General features: G+C 39.0%; 1 protein-coding gene across 1 annotated transcript in view; it reads left to right on the top strand.

Annotated features, from left to right (window-relative positions):
• The first annotated feature begins 307 nt into the window (after positions 1 to 307).
• The window catches only part of RAB21 (RAB21, member RAS oncogene family), a 28,231-nt gene continuing 14,220 nt past the window's right edge, over positions 308 to 14,318 (top strand). The window contains exons 1-3 of the mRNA XM_033221260.1: positions 308 to 737; positions 12,865 to 12,924; positions 13,665 to 13,772. Coding sequence (XP_033077151.1) covers positions 585 to 737; positions 12,865 to 12,924; positions 13,665 to 13,772 — 321 coding nt within the window. The 5' untranslated portion in view covers positions 308 to 584. The remainder of the gene's footprint in view (positions 738 to 12,864; positions 12,925 to 13,664; positions 13,773 to 14,318) is intronic.

The raw sequence follows: 14,318 nt of genomic DNA, 5'->3' as shown, positions 1-14,318 counted from the left end.
ACAGTGACCTCTGGTGTAAGAGATCATTAGCCTTGTGAACATCCCCTCGGCAAAAACGATGAAGTTCTGCACTTCATTTCACTAGAGCTGGGCTCACCTCAAATTCCTGGTTCCTTATTCCCGCAGGCTCCCACCAACTGCAGAGCAGAGGTGGCTCACAAGCGGCGGGGCTCTGCCCTAGATTGCCAGTAGGCGCTTGACTCACATCCAGCTCCACCCCTGGAGATGCCCCAGAAGCCCCGCCCACGTCCAGGCACGTTCTTCTGGGGCTAGTCGCAGGGGCCGCCCCGGCCGCGGCGCTCACGTGACCCGAGGTGTGACGTAGGAGGAAGGAGACGCCATTAGAGGGAGGCAGAGGGATCGTTCTTCGCCTTTCCTCCGGTGCCTGACGTGGTGGGCTGGGGCCCTTCGTTCTCGGACTTTCCCTCAGCCCTTCCAGGCCTCGCCCGAGGAGGGAGTGGGGACAGCGCCCGTCGGCGGAGCCGGGGTGGTGGGGGCTGAGCCGGCTGTGGCTGTGAAGGCGCTGCCGCGGCTGTGGGGAGGGCGGCGCGACACTCGGGCTCGGGCGGCCGGGAAGCGACGGGATGGCTGCGGCCGGCGGCGGCGGGGCGGCGGCGGCGGGCCGAGCCTACTCGTTCAAGGTGGTGCTGCTGGGGGAAGGCTGCGTGGGGAAGACGTCGCTGGTGCTGCGTTACTGCGAGAACAAGTTTAACGACAAGCACATCACAACTCTGCAGGTGCGGACCTCGGGGAGCGGGAGGGGGCGCCTCAGGGCCCCTACCCCTCCGGGGCTGGGGAAACTTTGCCGCCCCGGTCCCTTGGATCTAGGCTGGTAAATCTCAGGCCTGTCATCTCCGCCTTCGGTTTACCTTTCCAAATTCGTCCTGGGGAATCACCAGGTTGGGGCAGCCTGTAGACGCGAGGACAGGCTGGTTGGAAGGGAAGTGGAAGGGCCCTGAAAAGTACCCAGTGTCTTCCGTGGTGGCTGCGCACGTTGTGGTCCCCGTCCGTGGGCTGTTTTTTCCCATTTACTGCACTTCCTGGGCCCCAGGTGTCTTCAGCGTTGCAGTCTTCAAATGTTAGAGCTTCTTTTCTTTCTTTCATAATTAGGAACTTAGCTGCGGATTCGATTTTGCGAATTAGTGATTTGTAACTTCTGCGCTTACTGATGACTAAGTGTTTATGCAAGTTCCATTTTGTCCTGAGTAACAGGAATGGCAAAAGAGCCATCTCTGGAGGTTTTTTGAAATGACCGCTTGCCCAGGCGTGTTACGCAGTTTCATTGCAGCCTGCGTGGGTCTGACTTGTGGGTCACTCATATTATGCGAGGTCGATTGACCCACGCTGAAACATCAAGTGAATATTGACCAACAATTGGTCCCCAGACTAAAAGCCGCTGCTGTTACTCATTTTCTTTACTTGTAATAAAAGGCCGGCTTCTACAGGTACATTGGAAAGGTGTTAACATGTTATCATTGATTGAGAGTGAAGCCAGGCCTTTAAGGGAGTTGTACTCACCCCACTGTCCCAGCGAAATCAGTTTTCATGTATTAGAAGAAATTTATCCTACTAATTTGACTTATCAATTTGGTCAAAGGCAGTGAAGTCTAGTGGACTTTTGAGCCTGATTGTCTAGGTTCATGTCTCACCTCCATCCATTTAACTAGCTGTGTCATATTGGGTAAGTTACTTAACCTGTCTGTGCCTGTTTCTTCTGTTAAAATGGCCATAATGGTAGTATCTAGCTCATAGGGTTGTCAGGATAAATATACAGAAAAAGCCCTGATGACCTGGTCCATTGTAAGTTGTCTCTCTTTACTGCCCCAACTTGCACAATAGATCTTAATTAGTAAATGTGTAGTATGTGAGAACATCAACACTACTTAATAGAATGCGTAATCTCCTAATTGTTGTGACATTGGATGTTTGATGCTATTATTAAACTACTGAGTCTAGAATTTACAAGACGCTCTGGCTCTGATTCCATGTTCTATTTTTACTCTTCTGTTTTTACTCGTATGTAAAGCATATCTGAAAAAGTGAGTGCCAGGAAACTGCATTAAAAAAAAATCCTTGTACTAGAGCACTAACAAAATTTTAATAATGAATTGTTATTGTTCAGTGTCCCATTAGTGAGAGCCTTGTGTTTTGGATCACGAAAATTCACTGGACAAATACCCAGGATCATTTAGAAGTTTAGAGATTTACTTAGGTAAAGTGGTAACAATAGCTAACATTTAGTGAGTTCTTACTGTGCTGATTATTTTGCTTGATTTCTGTCATTTAATTCTTATAACACCCTATGAAGTGGATAGTTTAGTGGATAGCCCTACAGGTGAGCAAACAGGTTAAGTTGAGTAATTTTGCTGACAGTAATATTACCACAAGTCAGTGGTACAGGAGTGTCCAAGCTCAAATTTGAACCCCTGTCTGACTTCAGATTTTGAGCAATTAAATCACATAACCTCTGGATATTGGTAAATAACCCATCTAGTGTTTTCCTTTATGCAAAGATCTAAGATAAAAGAAAACTGTTGTAATTGAGGTCTTCGCTTTTTTTTCAAAGGATAACTTGAATCTTGCCCTTTCACCCAGGCTGAAGTGCAGCAATCTTCACTCACTGCAACCTCCACCTCCTGGGTCAAGTGATTCTCCTGCGTCAACCTCCCAAGCAGCTGGGATTACAGGCACGTGCCACCATGCCTGGCTAATTTTTTTGTATTTTTAGTAGAGACGGGGTTTCACCATGTTGGCCAGGCAGGTCTCGAACTCCTTACCTCAGGTGATTTGCCTGTCTTGGCCTTCCAAAGTGCTGGGATTACAGACTTGAGCCACCGCACCTGGCCATACCTTTTCATAAATTTCTAAAACATTCATGAAGCTAAAAGCAGAGTAAAGGTTTTTAAATATATGAAAAGCCACTGCACTCCTACACAGGGGAGGACGAAGTTACAGTAGATATCCAGTGTTAATATCTGAATTATATTATAGAATTTAGGATTTTGTTGTACACCAATGTATGTAAACAGCAATGTGTCTAATCCCTTTCAGAGATACCAATTCACCTCATCTTTCTTAACAGTTTTTCAGAGGCATTTGATTTATGTGACTTCCGTCTCAAAAAAAAAAAAGAAAGAAAAACAGTTATTAATGGAGTGCTATACGTATTAATAATAATGGAAGACTGACTCTATGGGCTACTACCTAGTGGACTCAAATCCCTTAATAAAATGTTAACAATTTCTCCAGCATTGCAGTTCTCCTTTTTGCCCAAGCCACATCTATCTTGCCCACAAGGTTATCATGAGATGCTTTGTCAAATTCTTGCAGAAGACAAGATACGCTGTTTCTGCAGTACTCAGATCTATGAGGAGGCCATATAAGGTGGTGAAAAGAGAACGGACTTTGAAGTTAGACTGGGGTTTGAATTCTTACTCTCACTTCATAGCCATCATTATCCTGACAGGATATTCTAATGCCTGTAAGCGAGCTCCTTTTCTGTAAAATGGGAGTACCTTCCTTATAGGACTTTATGTGGATTACATGGACAGCCATCATATGTAAAGCTCCTAGCACAGAGCCTGGGACATGTTTGTTTAATAAATGTTTGCTGTTTGCTGTTAAATGAATAGATGATGCTGGATTTATGATTTTCTTTCAAGGTAATTCAGTCAAAAAAGGTAATGGGATTATTTTCACGTGAATTATTTTGAGAACTCATGCTGTCTCTGAGGGGTCATTACATTTTAAAATTGCTTATAGATTAGATAAATATTTTAAAAATAAAGCAAATCCATTCTGGTGTTTTATCTACATTTCCGGAATTCACTTTCTTTCTTTCTTTCTTTTCTTTTTTTTGATTGTGACATTTGCCATACTTTGGTGTTTTAGTGTGGCCCTCTTTTTCCAGAGCTGCTCCAAGGTTACTGGTAGTTATGGAGTAATCCTGTAGGTAAGCTCTCTTAACTTATATGGAGTCCCCAAGCTCTCTTGTGTGTTTTCCTTGCTGATTTGAGGCTTTGATAAATTTGGCAGAAATAAGAAAGACAATTAGAGTGAGGGAGTTACTTCTGTTTCTCTGGAATTTGTGAAGGCAATACTGTTGAATCTATGCAGTTAAATTCAAGAAACATTTATTTCATATATGGTATATGTCAAACATTGTGTTAGACGGGGAATATAAAGATGAGCAAGGTACTTTAAATATCAGTTACTTTTCTTGACTTTATTCTTAAAGGATTGTGCCATTTTGGTTTTAACCACTTCCTCAATTTGGTATGCCCTCTTTATATCTGTGCTTCTACGTTATGTACTCCTTTTTTTTTTCCTCCCTTATTGAAGGTGCTTATTGAAGATTAATCGAGATCAACAGTCCCCTTTCTTTTTAGAGTCCCAACTATAGAATTCTGTCTGTCTCCTGAAGTCTAGGATAGGTGCCTGGGTAATTAGCAAAGTAGTGCTATAAGGTTGGCTAGGCAGGTAGTATCCTGACAGTTTGGCAAATGAGGAAACTAAGACTTGGATTCAGCCGGGTGCGGTGGCTCGCACCTATAATCCCATGCTTTGGGAGGATGAGGTGGGAGGATTGCTTGAGGACACAAGTTCAAGACCAGCATGGGTAACATAGCAAGACTCCATCTCTAGTTAAAAAAAAAAAAAAAAAAAACCGCTGGGCATGGTGGTGCACACTCATATTCCTGGATACTCAGGAGGCTGAGGCTGGTGGATCACTTGCGCCTAAGAAGTTGAGGCAGCAGTGAGCTATGATCATGCCACTGCACTCCAGCTAGGTCACGGAGTGAGACTCTGTCTCTTAAAAAATAAAAAATACTTGAATTAAATTTCCAAGGTCCCACAAATGGAAATGATGTACCAGCTGAGCATAGTGGCCCAGTAATCCCAACACTTTGAGAGGCATAGGGAGGAAGATAGCTGGAGCCCAGGAGTTTAAGACCAACCTGGGCAACATAGTGAGACCCTGTTTTTAAAAAATAGAAACAAAAGGGCCAGGCATGGTGGCTCATGCCTGTAAGCCCAGCACTTTGGGAGGCTGAGGTGGGTGGATCACCTGAGGTCAGGAGTTCAAGACCAGCCTGGCCAACATGGTGAAACCTCGTCTCTACAAAAATACAAAAATTAGCCGGGCATGATGGTGGGTACCTGTAATCCCAGCTACTCGGGAGACTAAGGAAGGAGCATCACTTGAACCCGGGAGGCAGAGGTTACTGTGAGCCAAGATTGTACCGTTGCACTCCAGCCTGGGTGACAGAGCAAGACTCCCATCTCAAAAAAATAAAATAATAAAAAATAAATCAATAAATTTTAAAAATAGAAATGGTGTGCTTTTTTTTCTTAAGCCTAGTCTACTGCTTTTTTAAAGTAAATCAGTGGTTTTACGTTTTGCATCATAGTCTTAGTCTAGGAATCTTGGTTTCTTTGTTTGCACAAAGAATATTTTGAGTGTTCAAAGTGTCTTCTAAGTATCATTGAAAGCCACATTACTGTTGATTTAAGTGATTTATTATATCTTCATACAGTATAATAATTGAAGTTCTTTTTAAAATCTTTTTCCCCTTAGTATTTTATGGAAGTTTGGGTGATTTTACTTAAGAAATGAGTTTTTCTGAATGTGGCCACAAATTTCTATATCTGACTGCCATTTTCTGCTTTGTGCTTTGAGTTACTCTTTAAACGTGATTCTTTGACTTTCCTTTTGAAAGTCTTTATTTGGACTCTTAAACTAATTATAATCCTTATTTTTAGGAACTAAGAAGAAATGTGGAAATATTCAAGCACCTAGCTTAGTTTTTTTTTTTTTTTTTTCCTGAGATCGAGTATCACTCTTTCGCCCAGGCTGTAGTGGAGTGGCATGATCTTGGCTCACTGCAGCCTTTGCCCCCTGGGTTCAAGCAATTCACCTGCCTCAACCTCCCAAGTAGCTGGGATTACGGGCGCCCACCATCGCGCCCGGCTAATTTTGTATTTTTAGTAGAAATTGTTAGTCAGGCTGGTCTCGAACTCCTGACCTCAGGTGATCCACCCACCTTGGCCTCCCAAAGTGTTGGGATTACAGGCGTGAGCCACTGTGCCTGGCCTAGCTTAGTTTTTTGATAGCTAATTTTCATTGCCTTGCTAGAGAGGGCTAATTTTATAAATTAATCTGCCTGAATTCTGTCATGTGTTAAGTCTGGAAGTGGTAATGCTTTATTCATTTATTTTTTTATTTTATTTTAAAAATTGACAATTGTACATTCTTTAAATACTTAAGTCTGTACCAGTGTTAGCAACTAGCAAGAATATTTATTTTGCACAGGCACACTCTCTCTTACTCATACACTCCCCCACCCCAGGCCCCCAATTAATGAAGTCTGTTGAATTTAGTTGATACTAGATAAAGCCAGGAAAGTATTTGTTCACAGTGTAGTAACTATGTTGCTTTCAACAGATACCTTATAATTGTCAAATACTACTTTAGGTGGTTTGCTTTGCCAGAACAGTAGTTAGCAAGCACAGCAAATGGTCTGGCTAACAGAACCAAAAAATTGATTAAACAAGTTACGAAAAGACTTTAATTTGGCAGATATATTTTTTCCCTATTATTTCTCTCTTAGTAATCCTTTTCTTTTTAGGTTTTTAAATTTTTAATTTTTTTCCTCCTCCCTGTGATTACCTGTCTTTTTTTTTTTTTTTAATAGCATTTTCTTTTTTTTTTGTCATCCACTATGATTTCCGGTAAGCAGTTGGGTAAACAAGAATTAGGTGTTAATACAAGTTACAGATGACAACCTGAGCTAATAAGATTGTTAATTTTTTAATCTCACTAAAGCATAGAAGATGAAATAATTGGGATTAGAAGATGTACTGGCGAAATAACTCAGGATTTGAAGGAGATAGGGTGGAAAATGTGCCATTACTTACTTGGATCCTTGCTAGTAATATTTTGTGCCTGTCCTGAGAATATTTGGGGAGGTTAGGGTCCAAGAACACTTACTAAGTGGAGGAGTGCCAGGTTAGGAAATGTGTGTATGTTCTAGAATAGTTAGCTTTGTGCAGTGGAAAAACTATTGTGGGGTCAGACAGGCTTCCACCCACTGTAGCACCCAGCTGAGTTGTCTGACCTTCCGTGAGTCACTGTATTTTTTAAAAAATGACAGGTTCGCAGCTGTAAAGTAAGACTAAGTATCTGCTTCACAGAGTTGTTGAAAATTAAACGAAAAAGCCCAAGCACAGTGCTTGGCACATAGTATGGTTTTTTTTTTTTCCCCACCTTCCTATAGTCCTAGAACCTTTTGAATTGGCTATTGTTCAGTGTCACTCTCCTTCCTTCCCTTTGTACACTGGGGGTTCTTTACTGAGATGTTGCCAGGCATTTGTAAATCTCTTGGACGTACCTGGGAATTGTTTTTAGTATGTGCATATGAGGGGTGTTTTGGGGAGTGAGTAGGTTCATGGCTTTCTTCATATTCTTAAAGAAGTTTGTAATTACTTCTCCCACCTTCACTACCGTGTAAGAATTAAGAACCACTGCTCCAGAGTAATTATTGTAACTTCAGTGGTATCTCAGTAGTCTGGCCAAATTAAGTGTGCCTGGTAGAGGTGGTTAAAAAAGAGAAGACAAATTTCAGCCTTTTGATTGTTTGCTGCTATCTTTTTTTATAAATTAATTTTTATTTTTATTTCAATAGTTTTGGGGGTATAGGTGTTTTTTGTTACATGGATAAGTTCTTTAGTGGTGATTTCTGAGATTTTGGTGCACCTGAGCAGTGTACACCATATTCAATATGTAGTGTTTTATCCCATACCCTCCTCCAAACCTTCCTCCTTGAGTACCCAAAGTCCATGATACCATTCTTATACCTTTGCATCCTCATAGCTTAGCTCTCACTTGTAAGTGAGAACATACAATATTTGGTTTTCCATTCCTGAGCTACTTCACTTAGAATAATGGCCTCCAGCTCCATCCAAGTTGCTGTAAAAGACATTATTTCATTCCTTTCTATGGCTGAGTAGTATTCTATGGTATATATATACCGCATTTTCTTTATTCACTTGTTAGTTGATGGACACTCCGGTTGGTTCCATATCTTTGCAATTGTGAATTGCGAATCATGCTGCAATAAACTGTGCATGTGACTTTTTCTTATGATGACTTCTTTTCCTTTGGGTAGATGCTCAGTAGTGGGATTGCTGGATCAAATGATAGTTTTATAATACTTTTAGTTCTTTAAGTAATCTCCATCCTGTTTTCCATAGTGGTGGTTCTAGTTTACATTCCCACCAGCAGTGTAAAAGTGTTCTGTTCCCCTTTCGTCACATCCACACTAGCATCTATTGTTATTTTGACCTAATTATGGCCATTCTTGCAGGAGTAAGGGGTGTCTCATTGTGATTTTAATTGGCTTTTCCCTGATAATTAGTCATGTTGAGTATTTTTTCAGATATTTGTTGGCTATTTGTATATCTTCTTTTAAGAATTGTCTTTTCGTGTCCTTTGCCCACTTTTTGATGGGATTATTTGTTTTTTTCTTGCTGATATGTTTGAGTTCCTTGTAGATTCTGGATATTAGTCTTTTGTTGGATGCTTAGTTTACGAACATTTTCTCCCACTCTGGATTGTCTGTTTACTCTACTGGTTATTTGTTTTGCTGTGCAGAAGCATTTTAGTTCAATTAGATCCCATTTATTCATTTTTGTTTTGTTGCATTTGCTTTTGGGGTGTTAGTCATGAATTCTTTGTCTAAGCCAATGTCTAGAAGAGTTTTTCCAATGTTATCCTCTAGAATTTTTATGGTTTCAGGTCTTAGATTTAAGTCTTTGATCCATCTTGAGTTGATTTTTATATAAGGTGAGAGATGAGGATCCAGTTTCATTCTTCTACATGTGACTTGCCAGATTTCCCAGCGCCATTTGTTAAATAGGCTATCTTTTCCCAAATTTCTGTTTTTATATGCTTTGTCGAAGATCAGGTGGGTGTATTTGGCTTTATTTCTGGGTTCTCTATTGTTCCATTGGTCTATGTGCCTATTTTTATACCTGTTTGCTGCTATCTTGATGTTTCAGCTTTCTTCATAAATATATTCATAATTTTAGAGCAGGGCTTAAGTTTTTCATTATGAAGGAAAAAAAAATTACTAGGGATCCTTTGATAATATGCTTTACTAGTGCATCATATATCTGAGTTAAAATAATTTGATTAGTAAGGAAACTTAGGAGCGTATCTCCTACTAAATTGAATTATACCTGCATCGATTTACCAGGGCATATTGTAGATGTGCTTATCTATAGTAACAGTATTTGACTGTCTATTATAGGCAGGGTACTATGACTTCCCCTACTTCTTCCACAAGAGAGGAAGTGTTAGAGAGCTCAGATCTTAGTCTGGGAAGTATCGTAGCATAGTAGTTACAATTAATATCTGGAGCCAAACTGCCTGGGATTTCACATGGCACTGTGTCACTTACTGTGTGACCTTATTAATGATTTTGTGAAAAGTACATAGCACAGTACTTATGCCTCATTTTCCATGTCTGTAATACATGGATAACAATTATCTCTGACTCAGGGCATTATTGGCACCTGAGAATTAAATGAATTAATATTTGAGAAGCTCTTAGAACACTGCCCATTTCATTGTAAGTGCTGTAAAAACGTTAAATAAAAATATGTAATCTAGTTAACAGAATACTTACACCCACGAAAATATAATTTGTAGTATAAGATAGTGTAAGCTGCAGTAAATGTAGAGTTGATTCCCTAAAATTCTTTAGGATAGGAAAATTTAGCGTGCATTGCATGCATGAGTATAAGAGAACATGAAATTTCAAGGAAAAAGAGCCATATTTGGATAAGTGGAATTTAGATAGAGAACAGAGAATAGGCCCAAATTAGTGGGGGATTTTATGGGCAGAAGAATTGAAGAGGATGCAAAAAAGCCATACAAGTTGGAGAATAAGTAGAGAAATGTTGGAAGCTATCATAAGAAAATAGATGTGGACACATTGTGGAAGTCTTTGGATATAAAGATAAGGCTTTGATACTTTTAATTCTAAATGCAGGCTCCCCAACTTTCATAAAGAAGCAGCTTATTAATGATTTTGTGAAAAGTACATAGCACAGTACTTGGCAGAAAATGAACATTTAATAAATGTTAGCTCGTATTAGCAGCAGTAGTAGAAATGACTGTCTAGTGTTTTTACTACATGGATGGGCTATTTTTGTGAATTTTTAACTACTTACCTATTAATTGAACACAGATAATTTCATTGTTTTTGTTTTTCTGTATAATCAATGTTGTGATATGTACCTTTTCCGTAAAAGTGTTTTGGGTATCCATAGTTCCTTAGGGGAGACTTAATACTGTCCTTTAAATTTACAATGGGAGAGTAGTGGGAAATTTTGGAGGGGACAGTAGAAAAGAAATGAGGGAGCTTTACCAACTCTGATGCACTCCCTTCTTCTGAGAAATCTCTACAACACTCGACCAAAAGGTTATGATATTAGCTGTCAGCAGGGATATTGAAGCATACTTATTAAAAATGATAACCTATTAGGGAACCCTTCGATGAGTTTAAGTTTTTTTTTTTTTTTTTTTAACCAGGGAAGCTTTGGGAAGATAATATGGCATGCAGAGTAGGGTGTGAGGTGAACCAGAGGTATTATATGTTATGACATAGTAAGAGACTTGTGGTCATAGACCCCAGAGGAAATGTGAAGACAAAGCTTGGTAGATTTTGGAAGCATATAGACTGACAAGGGCTTAAGAAGATATTTTTAAGGTTCTAAACTTCAATGAGAAGGCAAATGTGATCAAAATACTAAAATCAGAATGAAAATCCAATTTTGGGGAGAAGATTGGTTCAATCTTACATGTGTTTGAAACAGAGGCATTTAAATTGACCTATCCATTAAATATTCGGATAGGATTCAGATTTTTTTTTTTTTCCATATGGCATTAATTAACTGAGACCATGAAAATGATTGAGTTCAGATAAATTACACAGCTAGTATGTAGCAAAGCTGAGATTCAAATCCATAGGTTCTGCTCCAAAGTTCATATTCTTAGCCCCTATGCTAGCATAAATGGGAGACGTCATTTATTGTCATAACATGTATTTGGTCTTTGCATTTTTCAGGTTACCTTGCTGTTTTGGCATTTAATTTATTTTTCTCCTTTTCTGTATAATTTTTATTTTATTTACTAAAATATCTTGAGGATAGCTTGGGCCTTGAGGGCAGACATACATGTGTTTGAACCCAGATCTGCAATTTATATTTATCTGTAGACTCCTTAGTTAATCTCTACATCCAGTGGCCTTGCCTTAGTTCTGATTTTCTGTGGTGTGCCCATAGCAAAAAGACCTTCCTGAAATTGAGATTTCTTGCGTTTCTTTCCTTCAGTAATTCACCATCCTGACTTTTTATCTGTTTCACCTTTTTTGCACTTTCTTCTATATAAATATACCAAATGTGGCTGTCTCTACACAGGTCTTAACTCACCTCTATTCCTTTTTTTAAACGTGTCGGCTGACTCTGGATTCTGGATATATTTTGTCTTCAGTAACTCTTGATTCTGTTCTTTCTTTCCTATCTTCATGGTCTTAGTTCAGATCTCCTTTTTTATATTTTTCCCTAATTTTGTAATAATGTTCTTTCTACCTTTCTAGTCCAACCTCCCTTCCTATCCCAGGGTCATTCTCTTAAAATATAGATCTGTTTCCCCATTGCTTGAAACCATTCAGTGATTCTCCATTGTCAGTAGTCCTGTGTGTTCAAACAGTTGTTCTTTAGGGTGAATTAGGTATTTTTCTAGGAAAAAAAGGTTCAGTGCTATACAGAAGAAAATCAGGCAAAAAGAGTTCAAATGAATTTGGGAAATGCTTGTATAAATACAGTGAGCTAGCCTTCTGTTTAGCAGCATCCTAATGTGTTAATGTGCATTGTTAGTGTATAAAAATCAATAAATAGCATTTCCAAAGTATACCTGACGTGTGTGTGGGTGTGTGTCTAAATACATGTCTGGTATCTTAGAACAGGTTTTATTGAGACTATAAGGTAAAGTCCATCTATGATCTATGTAGTCTCATCTCTGGTATTGACCATATACCCACTTGGAGTTGCCTGTGGGATGGGGTCATGTGTTTGAGGCTTCAGTGGCATCACTCATCTATCAGGAAAAACCCCTACTGCTCCTAAAGGGGAGATCATTACCTTCTCTCTGAAGCCTTCTTTGACTCATTCAGACAACTGTTACACTTCCTTTCTGAGTACTATCTTTACAGTGTATTTGGCAAGACCCTCCATTTTAGCAGTTATCACATGGAATTGTAATTCTCTTTATTTTTATTTCTCTAATAGAGTATAAAAGCTAGAACCATGTCCTATCATTTCTCTCACTTTAATGCTTAGGATAATTATTGAATATATGTTAAACAATTGAGTTATGAAGTAATTGTGGAACCATTTTGAATAATATTGATATTTGTACATTAAGTAAACCACCAGTAAACACTTATTTTATCTTAGAAATCTCTTAAACTCTTTCTGTGAGTAGATAAGGTAGCATCAAATTAAATGCTCTAGGGAAAATTTTGTTCCACATAGATAAGGAAAAATATTAAGAAAAAAGTACTTATTTTCTGTGTATTTTTAATAACCTATGTTCAGAAAACAAGATTTTTTTTTTAGGTAAAAATGTAAATAATGTCTTATCTTTAATGAAACAATTTCAATCATTAATTTGAAATTCAGTGATTACTTTTTCTCCCAGATAACTTTTACATTGAGATGATTCATTCATCTGTAGTTGTTAGGATAAAGAACCTTATTTTATATGAAATGTTGTTTAATGTATATTTCTCTTTTTAGGCATCATTCTTAACAAAGAAGTTAAATATTGGTGGGAAAAGAGTAAACCTTGCCATATGGGTAAGTGAACTTTTTCAACTATTATACATGGAGGCTTCTTCCTTTTTTCTTTTTTTTTTTAAGTTTATTGGCGCTTAGCCACAACTTTTTTTTTTTTTTAATTAAAAATAATCTTAAAATCTGGTTGAGAATTATATCTGGAATATAATTGAATATTTGAATATTGGTGTCATAACTTTTCAGCTGGAGAAGGGTCAACTCAGGAGGGTTCCACTTCAGAGAGAGGACAGGGTGGGTGGACAGCTTGCTTGGCCTTTTTTCTCCACCCTGTGTCTCCATATTCCAACCTTCCAAGGGAATGACTGATGGAGAGTAGGGTGAGGATAATGGAGCAGGGTACTTGTTGACCAGTGATCTTGATGCATGTGCTGTTTCCCTGTCTCTCCCAGTGTGGGAACTTAAACTTAGGGCAGAGCCTATTCCTGGCTTATAATACTGTGTTGGCTGTTTTGGCCCTCTGGCAACTGAACTGGTTTTTTAATGGGGTTGGGGAAGTTGCTGAGGAAGAGGAAGGTTGGGAGGGAAAAAGTAACTGTCATATATCACTAAAACATTACATATTGGTCATAACTTAAAATTTTTGTGTGTGACCTGTTTTGCTGTTTTGTTTCTGTTAGTAGGGTTTTGTGGTTGTCTGTGACTTTATGCTATATTTTCCAGTTAATCAAAAGTTCACCACAGTTGCAATTGCAGATTTGTATTTTTCTTCTGATCTAATAAGCATTTGTTGCTTTCTTTAGGATACGGCAGGTCAAGAGAGATTCCATGCATTGGGTCCAATTTACTACAGAGATTCAAATGGAGCTATTTTAGTTTATGACATAACAGATGAAGATTCTTTTCAGAAGGTATTCTATTTATGGGTAGATGTCTTAGAAGGACAATAGTAATTTTTCAAGTATCCATTAATATACTTTTGTTCACTAATGTGATTAGTTTTGTTTTTAAAAATAAAGTATATAATTTGTGCGTAACTGGTGACAACTTACATTTTATTTTTCTTTTTTTTTTTTTTTTTTTTTTTTTTTTTTTTTTTTTTTTTTGAGACGGAGTCTCGCTCTGCCGCCCAGGCTGGAGTGCAGTGGCCGGGTCTCAGCTCACTGCAAGCTCCGCCTCCTGGGTTTACGCCATTCTCCTGCCTCAGCCTCCCAAGCAGCTGGGACTACAGGCGCCCGCCATGTCGCCCGGCTAGTTTTTTGTATTTTTTAGTAGAGACGGGGTTTCACCATGTTAGCCAGGATGGTCTCGATCTCCTGACCTCGTGATCCGCCCGTCTCGGCCTCCCAAAGTGCTGGGATTACAGGCTTGAGCCACCGCGCCCGGCCACATTTTATTTTTCTTTTCACCTACAACATGGAGGTATACTCCTATGTTTAATGAAATATTTAATTCAT

This window comes from Trachypithecus francoisi, unplaced genomic scaffold, assembly GCF_009764315.1.
Source record: "Trachypithecus francoisi isolate TF-2019V2 unplaced genomic scaffold, Tfra_2.0 Lachesis_group11, whole genome shotgun sequence".
NCBI classification, from domain to species: Eukaryota; Metazoa; Chordata; class Mammalia; order Primates; family Cercopithecidae; genus Trachypithecus; species Trachypithecus francoisi.
This window is presented reverse-complemented; position numbering and strand designations above follow the sequence as displayed.